The sequence below is a fragment of the Nerophis ophidion genome, linkage group LG17 (assembly GCF_033978795.1).
Source record: "Nerophis ophidion isolate RoL-2023_Sa linkage group LG17, RoL_Noph_v1.0, whole genome shotgun sequence".
NCBI classification, from domain to species: Eukaryota; Metazoa; Chordata; class Actinopteri; order Syngnathiformes; family Syngnathidae; genus Nerophis; species Nerophis ophidion.
This window is the reverse complement of record NC_084627.1, coordinates 37,391,942-37,413,741: the sequence shown is the minus strand read 5'-3', so window position 1 is coordinate 37,413,741 and position 21,800 is coordinate 37,391,942. Positions and strand designations below refer to the sequence as shown.

At 37.6% G+C, this 21,800-nt stretch overlaps 1 protein-coding gene across 2 annotated transcripts in view; it reads left to right on the top strand.

The window, feature by feature from the left end:
• LOC133536396 (spindlin-Z-like) overlaps positions 1 to 21,800 on the top strand; it is a 76,633-nt gene that overhangs the window by 5,244 nt on the left and 49,589 nt on the right. The window contains exons 2-3 of one of the 2 annotated variants that reach the window (XM_061876889.1): positions 13,731 to 13,821; positions 17,232 to 17,294. Coding sequence is in view for 1 of the 2 variants with exons in the window: in XM_061876888.1 (XP_061732872.1) it covers positions 13,782 to 13,821 (40 nt within the window). In the remaining variant the exon portion in view is untranslated. The remainder of the gene's footprint in view (positions 1 to 13,730; positions 13,822 to 17,231; positions 17,295 to 21,800) is intronic. The other variant, XM_061876888.1, reaches the window with a different exon arrangement.

Below are 21,800 nucleotides of genomic sequence, written 5' to 3'. Positions count from 1 at the left end.
ACGGTACTTTAAACATATGTTTCTTATTGCAAGTTTGTTCCTAAATAAAATAGTGAACATACAAGACAACATGTCTTTTATTAGTAAGTAAGCAAACAAAGGATCCTAATTTAGCTGCTGGCATATGCAGTGACATATTGTGTCATTTCCCATTCTATTATTTTGTCAAATTTGGCGGGCGGTATTTTTCAGAGGTGGTGTAGTACAGAATATATAGTATATGGGTTGTACTTGTATAGCGCTTTTCTACCTTCAAGGTACTTAAAGCGCTTTGACACTACTTCCACATTCACCCATTCACACACACATTCAATATGATTCATTAGTATCGCGGTACTATACTAATACCGGTATACCGTACAACCCTAGTGTCTTGACAGATTTTGTATTTTGTAGGAATACGGAATTTGGAATCCTGCTGTAGGAGCACTTGCTTTCAGAGGAGAGGCTGCACTTCCATGTTTAGATACCAGTTCTGTGCATTCATAACACAAAATGTGGATTTGTTACGATCATGCTGCGATCGTCAAAGATGTTTGGTAGTGTAATGTGTGATATTTGTACCTGAATAAATGCATCTAAAATTCTGTACATTACGTGTTGTATGAGTTAATGGAATTCAAATTTTTGCATGACAATGTATTAACTTTCTGTATTTATTACCATAATAAAGTGTAATATTTAGCCTGCTAAACATTCTGTAATTGCGACTATCAACCAGAACAGGTTATAAAAGAATAAAGATTTTATTTAAAACTGCCAGAAATAATTTATTTAGGTAGATATATCAGATATTACATTACAAAAAATCTTTGACAAAGCATGATCTTAATGTAAGATGATTTTTTTTTTTTTGCTCCTTATAGGTCGTGGTTAGGGCTTTGCATCCCGCCAGCAGTGTGTGAATGTGTGTGTGAAGGGGTGAATGTGAAAACAGTGTCAAAGCGCTTTGAGTACCTTGAAGGTAGAAAAGCGCTATACAAGTATACCACATTTACCATCGATCCTTCCATTTTCTACCGCTGATTCCCTCTTACTTATGCACTTAAAATGCTAGGTATAAGTGCGCGACTTGAAACACAGCAGCTTTAGTAGGTTCAACTATGGCTACGTTCACATTGCAAGGTATGATGCCTGATTTGAATTTTTTTAAATGTATATTATTAATGGTAGATGGGTTACACTTGCATAGCGCTTTTCTACCTTCAAGGTACTCAGAGCGCTTTGACACTATTTCCACATTCACACACACATTCACACTGTTGGTGGGAGCTTCCATGCAAGGCCCTAACCACAACCCGTCAGGAGCAATGGTGAATCATCTTGCTCAAGTACACAAAGGAATTCAATTTTAGTATTAAAGAGGTCATATGATTTTCTTTCTACATTTAAAACACTCCTTGTGGTCTACATAACATGTAATGGTGGTTTTTTGGTCAACCTTTTATCAACAGATTAGGTTTTACAGACAATCTTCAAAACGCTTCAGGACATGCTGTTTTGTGAGTGGTCTTAGGCCAGTGGTTCTTAAACAGGGTACGCATACCCCTGGGTGTACTTGAAGGTATGCCAAGGGGTACGTGAGATTTTTTTTTAAATATTATAAAAATAGCAACAATTCAAAAATCCTTTATAAATATAGTTATTGAATAATACTTCAACAAAATATGAATGTAAGTTCATAAACTGTGAAAAAAAATACAACAATTCAATATTCAGTGTTGACAGTTAGATTTTTTTGTGGACATGTTCCATAAATATTGATGTTAAAGCTTTATTTTTTTGTGAAGAAATGTTTAGAATTAAGTTCATGAATCCAGATGGATCTCTATTACAATCCCCAAAGAGGGAACTCTAAGTTGATTACTTCTATGTGTAGGAATCTTTATTTGTATTTGAATCACTTGTTTATTTTTCAACAAGTTTTTAGTTATTTTTAAATATTTTTTTCCAAATAGTTCAAGAAAGACCACTACAAATGAGCAATATTTTGCACTGTTATACAATTTAATACATCAGAAACTGATGACATAGTGCTGTATTTTACTTCTTTATCTCTTTTTTTCAACCAAAAATGTTTTGGTCTGATTAGGGGGTACTTGAATTAAAAATAATGTTCACAGGGGGTACATCACTGAAAAAAGGTTGAAGGGGAACATTATCACAATTTCTGAATGGTTAAAACCAATAAAAATCAGTTCCCAGTGGCTTATTTTATTTTTTGAAGTTTTTCTCAAAATTTTCCCCATCACGCAATATCCCGAAAAACGGCTTCAAAGTGCCTGATTTACACCATCGCTATATCCACCCGTCTATTGTCCTGTGACGTCACTGCGTGAAGCCACCAGAAACAAACATGGCGGATAGCACAAAAAGGTTTAGCATAGTACAGGGGTCCTCAAGTACAAATCTTGAAGGTCCACAAATGTTATTTTGAAACAGGCTGGGTCCGTTTATTATCGGTCAAGCTTATATAGTAGCAGGAGGTAGGTAGTAGTTTAACATATTCTTAAAATTAACAAAAATACAATAAATATCCAATAAAATATATGAAAGATTGTATTTGAAACAAAAATAAATAAGAACTTCAATAAAACTTTCAGTTTTAACAAAACGGTGGTTTGGCTTCAAGTGGGAATATGTCGAACAGACAACCGTAATTTGTCAAGTGTGGGGCAAAAGCGTTGCTATAAAAGTAGAATTACTGCTAATATGTAACATCATTTGAAAAGTCACCTGCTAGAGAATGAAGACTGCTTACTCCACATGTCAACATCTCCATTCGATGCCACACGCCCACACCATCAACATGCCGAGGCAAACATTTCCAGATCAACACCGTATGAAAAAAATAGTCAAAAACACAAGGAGATAATGTCCGCAGGAACCTACCACATAGCAAAGGAAGAACACTATTTTATTTTCTAAAATGCAACCCTTTTTTTATTTGACAGTTATTGAAATATCTTGTGTTACATCATACACAACATTGCACTTTATTTGTTTTAAACTATTGTAGTGGCATTCTGTACAAAAAGTGCACTTTAATTTAGTGTTGTTTTGATATGTCAACTTAGTGACATCATGCACAAAAGTGCACCAATAGCTTGTTTTAAAATAAATAGATAGATAGTGCTTTGATTCCTTCAGGAGAGTTCCTTCAGGAAAATGAATGTCTATGACAATCTTGCACTTTCTGTTTCGGAAATGACATGAATGTTTGTGCCACTGCTTAATAACTGTTTAATAAATACAGTTTTGGTAAATTGACTTAGTTGTGATTTCCTTACATATTGCATATATTAATGCAATATGAACAAGAATGTTTTAATGTACACTCATAGAATCATCATACTGCTGTGATTATATGTATCAAGTGTTCATTCAAGGCTAAGGCAAAATATCGAGATATATATCGTGTGTCACGATATGGCCTAAAAATATTGAGATATTAAAAAAAGGCCATATTGCCCAGCCCTGGCTTGCACGTATTGTCCAATCAGAAGACTGGAAGAGTAGCAAAAGCTTACACCTCTGTTATGTTTATTTAGATATACTAGATGTACATTATCATTAAAACCAACCTGCACTTACACAGAGCCCTGAGAACATTATTAATCTTTTTCAAATGCTTTAAACCACAAGTTTAGTCACAGCTCGCTAGGGGTGTAACGGTACGCAAAAATTTCGGTTTAGAGGTCACGGTTCGGTTCATTTTCGGTACAGTAAGAAAACAACAAAATATATTATTTATTAATATTTATTTACCAAATTTGTAAACAATGGCATAACATACATATAAAGTCAGGGTCCATTGCCCGGGTTAATGAGGTCAACATATATAAAATAAAAATTAAATAAGATCAGGCTCAGAATTGGTTTCTTAACAAAACCTTTCTACGTATAAATTGCTTTTTTTGATTGATTGATTGATACGTTTATTGGTAGATTGCACAATACAGTACATATTCCATACAATTGACCACTGAATGCAAACACCCCAATAAGTTTTTTCAACTTGTTTAAGTCGGGGTCCACGTTCATCAACACCCTCCTCAACCTGGCTAACTTGGCTGCTATAAAAAACATTTATTATTGCTTCAGCCTTGCCTGACTCGCCGAGGAGAGGCTGCTTGAATGCGGTGGTGACGCTTCAAGGGGGTTAGCATGTTTGACGTGTTGGCAGAAGCATACCCTATTGCTGCTGAACAATGTCGACAAATCTCCGTCCTCCATTGTATCGCGCAGACAACGTGTTCCTAAACGGGAGATCTTAACGAGGCAGGAGGGTCTTCTAGCTGTGGCTTTTACATGTTGTCCTAGCCCGGTCGCTGCTAGCCTGCCTCGCTCTGCATTGTTTACACAACGCGTGGTGCGCTACCTTATATGTCCGTGTGGAAATTCGTTCGATACACCTCCGAACCGAACCGAAACCCCCGTACCGAAACGATTCAATAGAAATACACGTACCGTTCCCCCCCTACAGCTTGCTGATATGTGTCCACCCTGGCCTGAGTGTATACTCTTCCCTGCCTCGAAACCAGTAGATTTGTGTCTCATCACGTTCATCTAAATGAGAAGGCATTCATTTTAATTTAAAGGGGAACATTATCACCAAACCTATGCAAGCGTCAATATATACCTTGATGTTGCAGAAAAAATACCATGTATTTTTTTAACCAATTTCCGAACTCTAAATGGGTGAATTTTGGCAAATTAAACGCCTTTCTGTTTATCGGTCTTTTAGCAATGACGTCAGAACGTGACGTCACCGAGGTCATACACCCGCCATTTTAATTTTCACATTACAAACACCGGGTCTTAGCTCTGTTATTTTCCGTTTTTTCAAATATTTTTTGGAACCTTGGAGACATCATGCCTCGTCAGTGTGTTGTCGGAGGGTGTAACAACACTAACAGGGAGGGATTCAAGTTGCGCCACTGGCAATAAATCTGCCGCTAGACCCCCATTGAATTTGCCAGAGTGTCTGCCGGCGATACTAAGACAGACATGGCACAGAGATGTATGGATAACCTGCAGATGCATTTGCAACGATTAAGTCAACGAAATCACAAAGGTGAGTTTTTTTGATGTTGTTGACTTATGTGCTAATCAGACATTTTTGGTCACGGCATGACTGCCAGCTAATCGACGCTAACATGCTATGCTAATCGATGCTAACATGCTATTTACGCTAGCTGTATGTACATTTGAAACTAGATACCCACATTTAATGCGAAACAAACACTTACCAATCGACAGATTTAAGTTGCTCCAGTGTCTCAAGATGCGAAAGTCCTGATCGTTTGGTCCGCACATTTTACCGGCAATGCTAATAAGGCAGCCATGCTATGGGCCACTTCATTAGGTACACCCATGCTATGGCCGAATAGCGTCAATAGCTATTCGCTCAATAGCTTCAGTTACTTCTTCAGTTTCGTTTGCGCTACCTGCCTCCATACTCCGACCATCTGTTTCAATACATGCGTAAGCTGTTGAATCGCTTAAGCCGCTGAAATCCGAGTCTGAATCCGAGCTAATGTCGCTATATCTTGCTGTGGTAACCACCATGTTGTTTGTATTGGCAGCACTGTGTGACGTCACAGGGAAATGGACGGGTGGATATAGCTATGGTGAAAATCAGGGACTTTGAAGCAGTTTTTCGGGATATTCCGGGAGGTGTAACATTTTGAAAAAAACTTTGAAAAATAAAACAAGCCACTGGGAACTGATTTTTATTGTTTTTAACCCTTTCGAAATTGTGATAATGTTCCCCTTTAAGTAACAGCTTTAAGATTGTATGCGGTGTTAGTTAGTATCTGTTGTATTTATGCCAGATGACTGCTGCTAAAATGAGATTGGCTCGGTTACAAAAATGCTACATTCATTTATAGTAATTGCATGCTGTGTCTTCAAATGTTTCAACATATCGCTCGTATGCCCTACTCTTGATGAAAGAACAACCTTGCAATCATTACAAGTAGCGCTGTTGCAATCTTTTCTTGTAGAATGTAGCCAATTTAGGAGCGTTTCTTCCGCCTGCGCGCCTTGTCGCTGTGTGAAGTCACTACGCAAGTTGCATGATGACATCATTCCCGCCTGCAGGAGTTCAGGGAATCATTTGATAGAACGGGAAGCCTTTCCAAGGAATTGATTCACTGAAAACCGGTTTTATACAAGAGCCGGTTCTCTATTCCCAAACCTATTGGCAGGGTTCAATAATGGTTAGACAAGAAGACATACAAGGAACGCTAGGACGGGAATGAATGGCAACAAGAATGAAGGACTGGGGGACATCCAGTACATCGGGCAGGTATTGAGCTGCGATGAGAATCACTTGGGTAGACACAGACACTGATTGGGAGCACCTGGGCAGGAAAAAGGCAGGCATTACATAGATAGAAACATGTTGGAACAAAAAGGAACCAGATTACAAAATTAACACGTAGATTAATAATTGTTTTGACAAACTAATACAACTGGAAATTATGCCCAATATTATTGTTTATGCCAGCAGCTAAATTAGCGGCTTTTAACTGTTTTTTTAAGTGCTTCTTTTATCATTTATATACTGACTAATATATTGTGATATACAAAACCTAAAACCAGTGAAGTTGGCATGCTGTGTAAAGTGTAAATAAAAACAGAATAGATTTGCAAATCCTTTTCAACTTATATTCAACTGACTAGACTGCAAAGACAAGATAATTACCGTTTGAACTGAGAAACGTATTTTTTTTTTGCAAATAATCTTTAACTAAAAATTTAATGGCGGCAACATATTGCAAAAGAGTTTACACAGGGATATTTTTGCCACTGTGTTACATGGGCTTTCCTTTTAACAACACTCAGTAAACGTTTGGGAACTAAGGAGACCACTTTTTTAAGCTTTTCTGGTGAAATTCTTCCCAATTCTTGCTTGATGTACAGCTTAAGTTGTTCAACAGTCCAGGGTCTCCGTTGTGCTATTTTAGGCTTCATATTGCGCCACACATTTTCAATGGGAGACAGGTCTGGACTACAGGCAGGCCAGTCAAGACCCGCACTTTTTTACTATGAAGCCACACTGTTGTAACATGTGGCTTGGCATTGTCTTGCTGAAATAAGCAGGGGCGTCCATGATAACAGTACTTGAATCGGAACATATGTTGCTCCACAACCTGTATGTACCTTTCAGCATTAATGGTGCCTTCACAGATGTGTAAGTTACCCATGCCTTGGGCACTAATGCACCCCCATACCATCACAGATGCTGGCTTTTGAAGTTTCCGCCTATGACAATATGGATGGTTCTTTTCCTCTTTGTTCCAGAGGACACAACATCCACAGTTTCCAAAAACAATTTGAAATGTGGACTCGTCAGAACTCCCCAAAGGGGAATAAGCGGTAGAAAATGGATGAATGGATGGATGGACTCGTCAGAACACTTTTACACTTTGCATCAGTCAATATTAGATGAGTTCAGGCCCAGCAAAGCCGGCAGTTTTTCTGTGTGTAGTTGATCAATGGCTCTGGCTTGCATGATAGAGTTTTAACTTGCACTTACAGATGTAGCGAAAAACTGTTGTTAGTGACAGTGGTTTTCTGATGTGTCCCTGAGCCCATGTGGTGATATCCTTTACACACCGATGTCGCTTTTTGATGCAGTACCGCCTGAGGGATCTAAGGTCTGTGAAATTGCTTACAAGCAGTGATTTCTCAAGATTCTCTGAACCTTTTGATGATATTACCGACAGCAGATGGTGAAATTCTTAAATGTCTTGCAAAAGCTGGTTGAGAAATGTTGTTCTTAAACTGTTGGACAATTTGCTCTTACATTTGTTCACAAAGTGAACCTTCGCCCCATCCTTGTTTTTGAATGACTGAGAATTTCATGGAAGCTGCTTTTATACCCAATCATGGAACCCACCTGTTCCCAATTAGCCCGTTCACCTTTGGGATGTTCCAAATAAGTGTTTGATGAGCATTCCTAAACTTTCTTAGTTGTTTTTGCCACTTGTGCCAGCTTTTATGAAACATGTTGTATTCCAAATGAGCTAATATTTGCAAAAAATATGTTTTCCAGTTTTAAGTATCTTGTCTTTGCAGTATATTCAATTGAATATGGATTGAAAATGATTTGAAAATGATTGTATTCTGTTTTTATTTACGATTTACACAAGGTGCCAACTTAACTGGTTTTGGGTTTTGTATATCGTTATAGCAGGAGTCTGCGGTATATATTGCGATATAAATTTTAGAGCATATCGCCCATCCGTAGCATCCAAATGTATTTGTGGCGGGCCACAACATATTTAGCGCGGATCGACTGGCCACTGATCAGAGTCGTCTGATTTCCATGAAAAAGTATATGATTGGGCAATGCAGATTAATGCCTTTTAGTGCCTTTCCCAACAGCCGATCCCCTCTGACTGATAACTTTTCTTTTGGTCCACTGGATGACAGAGGCAGCTAGCCTAATGTGGAGCCGCTCTAACAAATATTATTATCACTGGAGGACAAGGCCAAATGGGTTACACACCGAGTGAGAGGAAGCAGACAAAACGGCATCCTAATCGTGCTTAGTAAACTTTAAGAAGTTTAGCTGCGTTACATCAGAAAATAAACAGTTTTTAACAGTAAATTAACATCTTAGATTAATGAGTGTCTAAGAGAGGATACTATATCATCAAAATGACTGATATAAGAGAAATAACCGTGGAATTTATTGCATTAATCAACTTGCATTTAAGCTAAGTTTACCGGTACTTGTTTTGTTGACATTTCTCAACCTGATGGATTTCAGTCTGTAGATTATCTTCTCTTTCTTTCGGTGTATTTGTGTGTGCGTGTTAATGTTGAGGTTCACAGGCTGTGTCGGAATGGGCTCCCACATCTCTAGTTTCAGAGCTCTACAGAATGACATTGAGCAGTTTCTGTCCAGCACAACTCTGCCCCGCGACAAGAGATGAGTAATCCAGCGTTGCCCGGGGAAACAGGAGGGAAATCACCACCAGATGCAGCCAAACATTGCGAGTAGTTTCCACCACGTTGTTGTTCACATACCGTATTTCTTTGAATTGCCGCCGGAGCGCTAATTAATTTAAAACCTCTTCTCACTCCTGCGCTTACCAAAGGCATGCTGTAAAAGTAAGCATGTGTTAATTATTTTTAAAACCTCTTCTCACTCCGGCACTTACCAAAGGTATGCAGTAAAAATTTGAGTGTGATGTAAGCTTGGACCTTAAATCCTACTGAATAGCTCTTAATCTCCTTCCCTTTATGCGTTTTCAAATTACCGGTATTGAAATCAGCCTCCTCCATTTTGAAAATGGAGAAGTGTCACTCATGACATCACGAGTTTGACCAGGCAGTAATACTAAGCAAGCGCTAATTATTTTGGGAAGCGTGTTTGACCCGGCAGCATACTTGCCAACCTTGAGACCTCCGATTTCGGGAGGTGGGGGGGTGGTTTAGAGGGGACGAGTATAACTCACCAACTCGAGTATTTCATATATATTTCACATATATATGTGTATGAAATACTTGACTTTCAATGAATTATAGCTATATATATTTATTTTATTATATAAATAAAACAAATAGTTGAATTTCAGACGGCACCTATCATATACATAGTAATAAAATCACAGTTGTTGTACTAACTGTACTGTGCTTGCTGGTTACTAAAAAACAACAACAACACTTACCTTTCACTATTTGAGTAACCTTTGTTCTGCCATTTGCGTACTGGCAAGAGTCACTTGCTGTCAGGTGCACAACACCACGTAAATCGTTGGCCAATCAAAAAGCAACCCCATAACGCTATAGCCAACTTTCACCTAGAGATGGCAACAGACAACATAGAATCACTCTATTACAGACGGTGTCGCCATGGCTGTAACTTCCTCGTTCTTCTGCTTCGTCTCCTTGTGTGTGCAGTTTTTTATTAAAATCCGTAGATGTTGTAACGTGATTGGGCAAGCAAGCTGTTTATATAACAGGAAAGTGGTCGTGAAAATAGGCTGTCCCCACTCATGTCTGCATGGAGCTGGAGAGGGCGTGAGAGAGGTTTTCGGGAGAGGCGCTGAATTTCGGCAGTCTCCTGGAAAATCCGGGAGGGTCGGCAAGTATGCCCGGCAGTAATTCAGGGCAGGTGAATACTATATGCCCTGCGGCAATTCAAGAAAGTACGGTATGTTGTTCAGTGTTTCCCCCAAAAAATTTGTTAGTTAGGGTGGTGTCTCTCCAGAGGAAGGGGGCGTCATGCCTTCACCTCAGCCTGGGGGCAATAGACTACAGACTGTGATCACATTTAACACATTGTTTATTAAAAATTAACCAAATAACACTTAAGACTTTAGTTTAGGCGGTGGATCTTTGTTGTTAAGGCGGACGCCTTAACAGCAAATTGCTGCGGGAAACCCTGTTGTTGTTACGGCTGTGTAAAAAAATAATTGCGTTCATCTAATATAGATTGATATTGTTAAAATGATGCTTTATTAATTCGCAGGAAATAAAATGTATTCCACCCACCCAGCCTCCCGCTAGTCTTGTGCTTGAAACAGCACTAACACAATATGCTAACGTTCACTTCCGACAGTAAGACTTCCGGGGCAAAACAAGAGAAAGTGAGGGACTCCTATCATTACCACGGGCTTTGAAGATACAGTAATAGAGGCCATCACAACTTCTGGTGGCAGAGATTTACACTCTAACTTTCTGTCTTCAAGAGGCTCATTCAAGTGGTTAAATTAAACGACTTAATGACCATGCACCTAGAGATGTGCCAATCTATCAGCCACCCATCCATATTGGCCAATTTTCATGAAAATGTACTGTATTTTCCGGACAATAAGGCACACTGGGAAATTTAATTTACATACTGAGTTAATCGTAAGAAGAAACAAAATTATATTAAAGTATTTTACAATTGTACTTTTTATTTATGTTTGCACTGATTCACCTAAGATACAGTACAATATCACCTTTAAAGTAAAAGGTTTCGTTACTGTATTGCACATTTTTTCAATTTTGCCGCTTTAAAATTCTTTGTAAAATAATATATAGGGAACACTGAATACTGACAGCATAAATTACTGTATTTTTCGGATTATATATCGCAGTTTTTTTCATAGTTTGGCTGGGGGTGCGACATATACTCCGGATCGACTTGTGTGTGAAATTATTAACACATTAACGTAAAATATCAAATAATATTATTCATCTCATTCGCGGAAGAGACGAAGAAAATGTCAGCAATCGTCACACACACGTCAACCAATAAGAATTTGGCGGGGGAAGGTGGACAAGACGCCACCTCATCGCAGGGCCAATACAGATAGACAGACAACTTATCTTTGGCAGCAATTACAGCCTCAGGTCTTTTTAAATATGATGCCACAAGCTTGGCACACCTATCTTTGGGCAGTTTTGCCCATTCTTCTTTGCAACACCACAAGCTCTATCAGGTTGGATGGGAAACGTCGTTGCACAGCTATTTTCAGCTCTGTGCCAGAGATTTTCGATCAGATTGTAGTCTGGGTTTTGCCCGGGCCACTCAAAGACTTTTAAAGAGTTGTCCTAAAGCCATTCCTCTGATAGCTTGGCTGTGTGCTTTGGGTCATTGTCCTGCTGAAAGATGAACCATCGAGTTCACTAGCCCTGCTTCCTCTAAGAGGAGTCTTGGTGGTTCCAGACTTCTTTCATTTACGGATGATGGAGGCTACTGTGCTCATTGGGACCTTCAAGGCAGCAGATATTCTTCTGTACCCTTTGCCTTGTCTCGGAGGTCTACAGACAATTTCTTCGACGTTTGTAAGTTTACAATATAACCAAAACTTACCAGTTCTAAACTGTCACACGTTTGATAGTAGTGTTTTCATGCATATTTGTACGTGTTATGGTAATGTAATCAAGCTAGTGTCGTTAGCTTTAGCTAACATGCTAATACTTTTACTTCGACGTTTGTAAGTTTTACAATATAACTAAAACTTACCAGTTCTAAACTGTCACACGTTTGATAGTAGTGTTTTCATGCATATTTGTACGTGTTATGGTAATGTAATCAAGCTAGTGTCGTTAGCTTTAGCTAACATGCTAATACTTTTACTTCGACGTTTGTAAGTTTTACAATATAACTAAAACTTACCAGTTCTAAACTGTCACACGTTTGATAGTAGTGTTTTCATGCATATTTGTACGTGCTATGGTAATGTAATCAAGCTAGTGTCGTTAGCTTTAGCTAATATGCTGAAACTTTTACAAGCGTTTGTGTTAGTATCATTACCTTCCAAAGACATGTTTTTCGTGTTGTTTCAGTTTCACAAATTCCTCAGTAAATTCCCCAAAACGGCAACGTGGAGTTATTGAGTTTGTTTAGCTGATTGGAGAGCTAATTCCCGCAGCTAGTGGGTCCGTGACGATGACTTTTGTTTTGTTTGATCAGCTGTTTTTAAGGCACCGTGTGGAAACAATTAGGTATGTGAATAAACATTTACAAAATCATTCTCTGTAAATAATTAATTTCACAACATATATATCTGCGGCTTACATTCCGGTGCGGCTAACATATGAAAAAAAGTTTTCTTCTTCTAAAACTTAGTGGGTGGGGCTTCTTAAACACTGGTATAATAAGCCCCACCCACTAAATTTTAGAAGAAAAAAGTATTTTTCCATCTATAGTCCGGAAAATATGATACATAAAACAAACAACAATGTTCTAAAATTCTCAAAATATCGACATAATGATGTTTTTGTATAGAAATAATAGAATAACTAAAACATATTTAAAGATTCTTTATCAATATGTCAGTTTTTCCCATTAAGTTATGGGTTTTTGGTCTATTTTTACATTTTTGCCGGGTTTTTGTGTTTATTTAATTTCTACAATGTGCCATGGTGTTCAAAGTGTTGCCAAGCTACAGAAAAGTGTCTCTATTCTGTGTTTTCTTTACAACTATAGATGTGCTGAAGATTGGGTTGCACACTTCTGTAGTTTTTCTGTGAAAAATTGCACACTCCTTGGGCTTATGGTGGCGGATCTCCGCGGTCACTCGTGCAGCAGATGCTTTTTGAAACACTGAGTTTGAATGATTTCTTAAAATGGATCATATTAGTACATTGTTTGATTTCTTTACTTAATCCATTAAATATATTTAATCCCACACACTGATAAACTAAAGGTTTTAAGTGTTGTTCATGCATACAAAAGTTTTAAGTTACATTCATTTTTGAGGTTGTATTTCTCCACTTTGAGATTAATTGTTGTACGTTCTGTAGTAGCAGGTTATAGTTTGCTTTATTCATAATTTTGGCTGTTGGCAAATTCACTATATCCTTAAATTTTAATATTTTTAATTCAATAAATAAAGGGTTTGAATGTCATCTATATCCAACAGTATGTATTTTCTAACTAATGTTGGATAAAAAAAATATTGTATTAAATATAAATTTATTAATTAACTAGTACAATAAAGAGTGAAATACGTATCTGAACCCTAAGTAAACAGTGGCTTTTAATTTGGGACAAGAAATCCTAGTTCTCATGACCAACACAAGACTTTTCTTGTGTTGGTCATCCTATTGACGGATTCTCTCCAAATCGAAAAGATTTCAAGGCTGTTGCTTGTTTTATTTGTAAGGGTAACTGGAAAAAAAATCAGCACTGGATCAAATGATTATTTCCTTATCTGTGTATTGCGAGATCAACATTTGAATGATATTCTCTGCTTTTGCCCCTGTTGTTTCAGCCTTGAAGATTTGTATCTGTGCAGCCTGGCTGCCTCCCTGCCTCCAGATGAATGAAGAACACTCCGGAACACAGAGACACTGCTGATACAGGTCCGAACCATTTAAAGAAGAAACTTAACATTGTGTCCAAATAGTCTAATGCTTGTTTTCGGGTTCCTGTTCATTAGGACTGGACGATTGATAAAATGTTCATCTTGTTTTCGATTTTGGCTTATCAAGATCATAAGAATATTATAATCAAAAAATAGAATTATTGGTCCACGGAACATGAATGCAAATTCCTGAGCTTGTGTGTGTGAAAAAATTACCACATCTACTAGAAATTTGGGATTTCACCACGGTTGTTACTTTTTATTTGACACTGCGCTAAGTATGCCTATTTGATAATTACTAACTCAACAACAACAAAAAAGTAAGGCATATGATTTCCGCATTATTGTAACCACGGATGGAATCACAGAATTGGCAAATAAAACAATCTCTCTGTTAAACGCACAATATCGCTGAAATTGACATAAATTTGTCATTGTGAGAATAAGGAACATTTGTTTGGGGAAAATAACGTTGGGGACTGCTCATTCATCCTTGAAACACTCAACTGCCCAGTCCTGAACTAAACAATAGCCGTGGGTAAATGGGAAAAATGTATTTAATCTGATCATAGTTCAGATTAGAATGCTACTGTGTACATAGACCCTGAAAAAAATGGTCCGATTTTTATGTGGATTTTCATGCATCACAGCTTAAATTGGAATATAGCTTCTTCCCTCAGGCCGTAAGACTCTTGAACGCATCATAATTCAATTATCCCCTCAACTCCCCCCAAAATGGATTAACTCGCTGGAATAAAAAATAAAATATAACATACCTCCATAAACGTGGATGCATGTGAAAAAGTGCAATATATTTATCTGTACAGTAATCTATTTATTTATTTATATATATTTATATATTATCTTATATATATTTATATATTATTTATATATATTTAATTACATATGCACCTTATTGCTTTTTTTTTTTATCCTGCACTATCATGAGCTTATATAACCAAATTTCGTTCTTATCTGTGCTGTTAAGTTGAAATTTGAATGACGATAAAAAGGAAGTCTAAGAATAAGAAGAAGCAGTGACTTCTGCTGTAAACAAACATGACTATGCATTTCTGCTTGTCCGACCTCTTCAGGTTATTTATTTAGCAATTTTTCCTTCTGTTTGCTACTTTTGTTTTTTATCTCTCTTTAATATGGAGCTGTTTTGTGACCTTCATGTTGTAATACCGTATTTTCTGGACCATAGGGCGCAATGCTGATGAATGGTCTATTTTTGAACTTTTTTCATATATAAGGCGCACCGGATCATAGGGCGCATTAAAGGAGGAATATTATTTTATCTTTTTTCTAAATTGATAACACTTCCTTGTGGTCTACATAGCATGTAATGGGGGTTTCTTAGGTCAAATTGTTGCATAGATTATGTTTTACACATCATCTTAGAGCCGCTATCTAACAGTCTCTTCCGGATGTGCCGTTTTGTGGGCGGTCTTATTTACGTGGCTCACCTTGGGCAGCGTCTTCTCCCCGTCATCTTTGTTGTAGCAGGGTAGCGTGCAAGGATGGGACTGGAAGATGTGTCAAAAGATGGAGCTAACTATTTTAATGACATTCAGACTTTACTAAAATCAATAACCGAGCAACATCTCCTCATCCGGAAACGACACCGGAAATGTTTCTCGTGAAAAACCGTCCGACCGGAAATCTAATAATAAAGTTCCTCGGGTGAATAATGTAAACTCACTATACCGTTATGTTTTAGCGCTTTCATAGCGATTTTAATGACAGATATAAGTAAGAACTTTACACTACTTTATATTAGAAAAGGCAACAGCGGAGGATGAATGTCACATAACAAGAAGATGGAGAAAAAGAAGAACCTTATTGACTATGGTGTTGACACGGACTACAAAGGCGGACATGCGCAATTTTTCAGGATATATGCAGATGTCAAATACAGATCAGCAGGTACCAGAAGGTAAGAAAAGTTGATTTTGCATAATATTGCGAATCAAAACGCCAGATTGTCTTACCTTATACACACACCATAATAATACTCGTATGGTGAATCAAATCAAACGGTGCCGCTTACACTTATCTCTTATGTTAGACTGCCATCTTCTGGTCATTATCATTACACCATGTACCAAATAAAATTGCTTTGAGGTGGGTAAGCTGAACCGAACATATTCCTTACATCAGGCGCACCGGCTTATAAGGCACACTGTCGAGTTTTGAGAAGAAAATAAAAGGATTTTAAGCGCGCCTTATAGTCCGGGAAATACGGTATGTACGGGTTGCTGCGCGTCTTCATGTTACGACATTCTGCGTATGTGCCTGAGGCTAGCAGTTAGCGCTTGGAGTAGCTATAAGGTCGCGAATAAAACACCTTGTTGAGATGACAATTGGATCGCTCCTTTTATTGTTACATCGCCACATACTTTTGTTTTTGCTAGTCTTGGTTTTAGAGCAGCAAACTAAACAGTATATAACGCTACGTCTGTACATGTTGATTGGTTGGAGACAGTCCTTTTTTTTTTTTTTTTTTTTTTCTTTGTCATGAAAAAGGGACGTTTTTGTCATGAATAAGGGAGGTTTTTGTGGTTGGTGCACTAATTGAAAGTGTATATTGTGTTTTTGATGTTGATTTAATAAAAAAAAATTATAATAATAATAATTTTTGTATTTTTTTTTTTAAATTTAAAATAAATATTAATAAAAAATTCTTCTGCGGCCCGGTACCAATCGGGTCACACCGCGGCCCGGTGGTTGGGGACCACTGTTTTAAGACATGGCTAGCTAGCTAGCGGCTAACATCCAGCCCCAGTCGGTAGTGTTTTAGCTACTTCTAAATCACTAATCCTCGCCTCCATGGCGACAAATAAAGCAAGTTTCTTACAAGTATCATCCCTGCAGGAAGAGGAATAGCTAAACATGCTTCATTACACTCCGTAGTTCACCAGCTCCACAATGTAAACAAAGACCATGTGTGGATTTCCACCTAACATGCACTGTAATGATACCAAGTACAGGCGCGCATCAAGTCGATACTACTAGGATTACGTCTATTTTTTGGAATCACAACATCTTTTTTTTAATTTTTTTATTGATATTGTGTTTATAAACTCAGGAAATATGTCCCTGGACACATGAGGACTATGATCCTGTAACAACTTGTTATCGAATTAATACCCAAATTTTTGGTATCATCTAAAACTAATGTAAAGCATCCAAACAGAAGAATAAATGATTATTGCATTTTAACAGAAGTGTAGATACAACATGTTAAAAGAGAAAGTAAGCAGATTATAACAGTAAATGAACAAGTAGATTAATAATTAATTTTCTACCACTTGTCCTTAATAATTTTGACAAAATAATAGAATGATAAATGACACAATATGTTACTGCATATGTCAGCAGCTAAATTAGGAGCCTTTGTGTTAGGAACTCGCGTGGCTGCTGTTGTGTGTCCCCGATGATGCAAGAATCCAGGAGAGTTGAGTGAAGGTAAGAAAATAATTTAATACTCATAAGAAACAGAAATAAACATGAAGCAGTCTTGCATAGTAAATTCTCCAACATGGATTTATCTTTGAGCACTGAGGAGTTGTCGAGTGAAACAGAAATAGGCAGTAGTTTGATTGACAGCAGTTGTGAACCGCTGCCAATCAATGAAAAGAGAAAAACAACAGTGCTCGTGAATACAACAGGAAATACAACAAAGTAAGAGCACTGAACAGGAAGTAAATACAAAAACATGAAAAACTAACAGAAATAAAGTGACAGATTGTCACACTTTGTTTGTTTACTTACTACTGAAAGACAAGTTGTCTTGTATCTTCACTATTTTATTTAAGGACAAACTTGCAATAAGAAACATACGTTCAATGTACCGTAATATTTTTTGTTAAAATAAAGCCAATACTGCCATTTTTTATGGTCCCCTTTTATTTAGAAAAGTATCAAATTACCAAAAAGTATCGAAATAATTTTGGTACCGGTACAAAAATTTTGGTATCTGGACAACACTATTTACAACTGACATTAACATGACATGTGTTACGGGCAATATAAATCTTTGATCAAAGAACGTATGCTAGTAAATTAAGAGTTTACTCTGGGAAGTAATTATTCTGTCTTGAATAAAATACTTCTGTAAACAAAATTGTAGCATTGTAACACATTGCACGCAAAAAATATTCTCGAATATTAGAATCAATAAAGTGCAAACTTAAAACTTCTGTCTTGAATAAAATACTTCTGTAAATAAACAAATTTGATTGTACATTGTATACAAATAAATAAACAAAACATTGAGTGGACTATAGTTTCAGTAAGTGGATAAAGTAAATGCAGGCTTTTTCCTTCATGCATCTTCTTTAGTGCTCGTTCTCCACTGTGCTTATTTTCCATCATTACTTTTATCATCATCATACATGCATTGTGTAAATAATTCCACCACACTACGCAGCTTTTTAGCCGGGGTTTGTTGTCTTGTTAGGGTCTTGTTCGCCTTGTAAAGTGTTGCATTTTCCACACTCCACTGAAGGCTTTGGTTTCAGATGCAGGAATAAGTCAGTTATGCTGCTTTTTTTTTCAAACAAACGTTTGTGGTCTGCAGTAGGGCTGTGGTCACGATTATGGCAGCCACGATTAAATGAGGATGATCGTCTGCAATATTACCATTTTTTTTAAAAACAGGCTGCGCTGCATTTTAAACCAAGCAGGTTCAAAACAAAAAGTCAGCCAACCACAGTGGGGTGCCCGACAGACAGTCGACTCATGTGAGAACTAGTAAGAGTGACTGTTAACAACAGTCTTTGGATAGATCAGCCAGTAGCTCCCAAAAATATTAGGGGAAATACATGCATTATTACATCAGTGCCTTCCCCTCCCGCAGTTACCTACAGCATTTTAACTAGAGATGTTCGATAATGGGTTTTTTGCAGATATTTTGATATTGTCCAACTCTGAATTACCAATTCCGATATCAACCGATACCGATATATACAGTCGTGGAATTAACACATTATTATGCCTACTTTTGTTGTGATGTCCCGTTGGATGCATTAAACAATGTAACAAGGTTTTCCAAAATGAATCAACTCAAGTTATGGAAAATAATGCCAACATGGCACTGCCATATTTATTATTGAAGTCACAAAGTGCATTATTTTTTTTTGAACATGCCTCAAAACAGCAACTTGGAATTTGGGACACGCTCTCCCTGAGAGAGCATGAGGAGGTTGAGGTGGGTGTGGTTGGGGGGCGGGGTTATAGCGTCTCAGAGAAGTTAGTGCTGCAAAGGGCTCTGGGTATTTGTTCTGTTGTGTATATGTTGTGTTACGGTGCGGATGTTCTCCCGAAATATGTTTGTCATTCAGTGTGGCGCATTTTTGTAACAGTGTTAAAAGTTGTTTATACGGCCACCCTCGGTGTGACCTGTATGGCTGTTGACCAAGTATGCGTTGCATTCACTTGTTTGTGTGAAAAGCCGTAGATATTACGTGATTGAGCCGACACGCAAAGGCAGTGCCTTTAATGTTAATTGGCGCTCTATACTCCTTTCTACGTCCGTGTACACAGCGGCGTTTTAAAAAGTCATAAATTTTACTTTTTGAAACCTATACCGATAATTTCTGATATTACATTTTAAAGCATTTATCGGCCGATAAATCGGCAGTCCGATATTATCGGACATCTCTAATTTTAATTAAGGAACACGACTGTTTTCCAGGCACTATCACTTGTTTCCCGAAACCTGGAAATGCTCCGGCGTGGATGAACCAACATGAAACCCCAAACGAGTTGCACGGCAAAGCTATGAACAAATTATCGAGTTGCGGAGGTATATTAAGGATTGACAACACTTCCCAATCCCTTCTTTTGTTAACCGCCACCGTTTACCTGCACTGCAACGCCCACCACTAACGCAAAGCCCCTACCAACCGCTGCAAAAGCGGGGGGTGCTCAAAATACAGATGACCATAACATCAACCGTGCACCGAGTGACCCCATATCAAAGACTCGCCAAAATAACGGATGTGATATCGTTTTATTTGGCCAAAAACATGCCTGTATGTCCTATATACAGTATACTGTGCTCAGTACAAGGACTGTGTTCCTTTGTACTGTTAATCTGCCTTTCCTGATTAATCTTATTTTGTCACTTGTTTGCACTTTATACTGCAATGGCAATGGCATATTTATTTAATTTAGCTCTTGCTCTTTTGTACAATTCATCATTAATGAATTGTTTTTATAGTTTCATTTTGAAATGAAAGCATAGTTCACATATTGTTTGTTTAAAATAGAAAGTGCAAGAGAATATGTTTTCCTTAACAGTAAGTAATAGTGATTAATAATCCAACTTCTGTCTTATTCTGTACTGTGGAAAGTAAACTGAACCAACACACGACTTGCTGCTAACTGTACTTTTATTCACAACTCTTTGGAATAACCGTTAACATCTCTGGCAACGATAAACAGGAATTGTCATGTTACATGTGCCAATCACATTTATGTACACTTCAGAGACCGATCGGAGATTGTTTTACCTAAGAATATTAGTGATTTTAATATTTATCAGAATCAAAATCGGAAGCAGAAATGCTTTATTTCTGATCAGAAATACTTTTAGAGTAAAAGTTTATTCCTGGTAAATATTGTTTTACCTAAGAATATTAGAGTGATTTAAATATTTATCAGAATCAGAAATAAGGTATTTCTGATTTTGATTCTGATAAAAATGAAAATCACTGTAATATTCTTAGGTAAAACAATCTCCGATCAGTGTTAATTTTGTTGACGAAAAATTTTCGTCATAGTTATCGGCAACGACCTTTTTTTTCTGACTAAAACGAGACAATAACTAAATTAAAAATAATTTACGTGGACTAAGACGATGACGAGGTGTATTGACATATTCGTCAACGAATAAAAACGAGACGAGATCCAATCGGAACTCATTTCGTTAGGAAGAGGTGGGAGGAGTTGGGAAGAGAACCACACACAGGTAAGCATTTTCCACAACATACAACTCACTCGACGTTATCCCGTTTGTTACACGGCTTACTCGTGAAATACTAAATTTGAGACGACTTGTATCTGTGATTTTTCCGCTGTTTTGCTCTGACTTTGAGAAATTGAAGGGAAAGTTTACATATTACCCTTTAGTCGACTAAATCTACTGTAGTTTTCGTCGACTATAATCTTATGATATTTCGTCAACTAAAACTAGACTAAAACTAAAACAGTTTAAATAACTAAATCATGACTAAAACTAAATTACATTTTAGTCAAATGACTATGACTACAACTAAATCAAATTTTGCTGTCAAAATTAACACTGTCTCCGATGTATGAAAATAATAGTGATTTATTATTTTGGCCATTATCAACCAGCCCTAGCGTGCAGTCATTTGTTCCACACCTGTTTACGCAAAACCACACTACTGACACGGTTTTTCTAGTATGTTGAAGCAAGAGGGCGGGAACATTTTTTTTAAAGAACCTCTTATTTTATCGATACAATCGATATATCGCCCAGGCCTATATAAACACATTGCTGTTTGAGCAACTAAGATGTTGTACATTGAACCTACAAGCTGTGCTCTCTTAGAAAAGGGGGGTCGTTCTATACTCAGAGGAGTACGAGGCAGAGGTGTTTTTACGGTCCGTTCAAGGACCGCTGAACAGAATAGGACGCCACAACACCTGCCAGTAATCATAAATAATATTTTATTTGTTACACACTTTTCATCTAGATCAGGGGTCTCAGACACGCAGCCCGCGAGACGTTGTTTTGCGGCCCCCACCTTAATATGAAAGTTTAATGGTAGTGCGGCCCGCGAGTTTTATATGAATGGCGCTTGACAGCGTTGTGTTTTTTGGGTCCAAAACGGCTCTTTCAACGTTCTGCGTTGCCTACCCCTGCATTAGTGGAAAAGCGGCAAGTGACGTTGCCATGGAGACGAGGGTTTTCTTAGGTGCCCGGCGACATCTGTCCGTCAG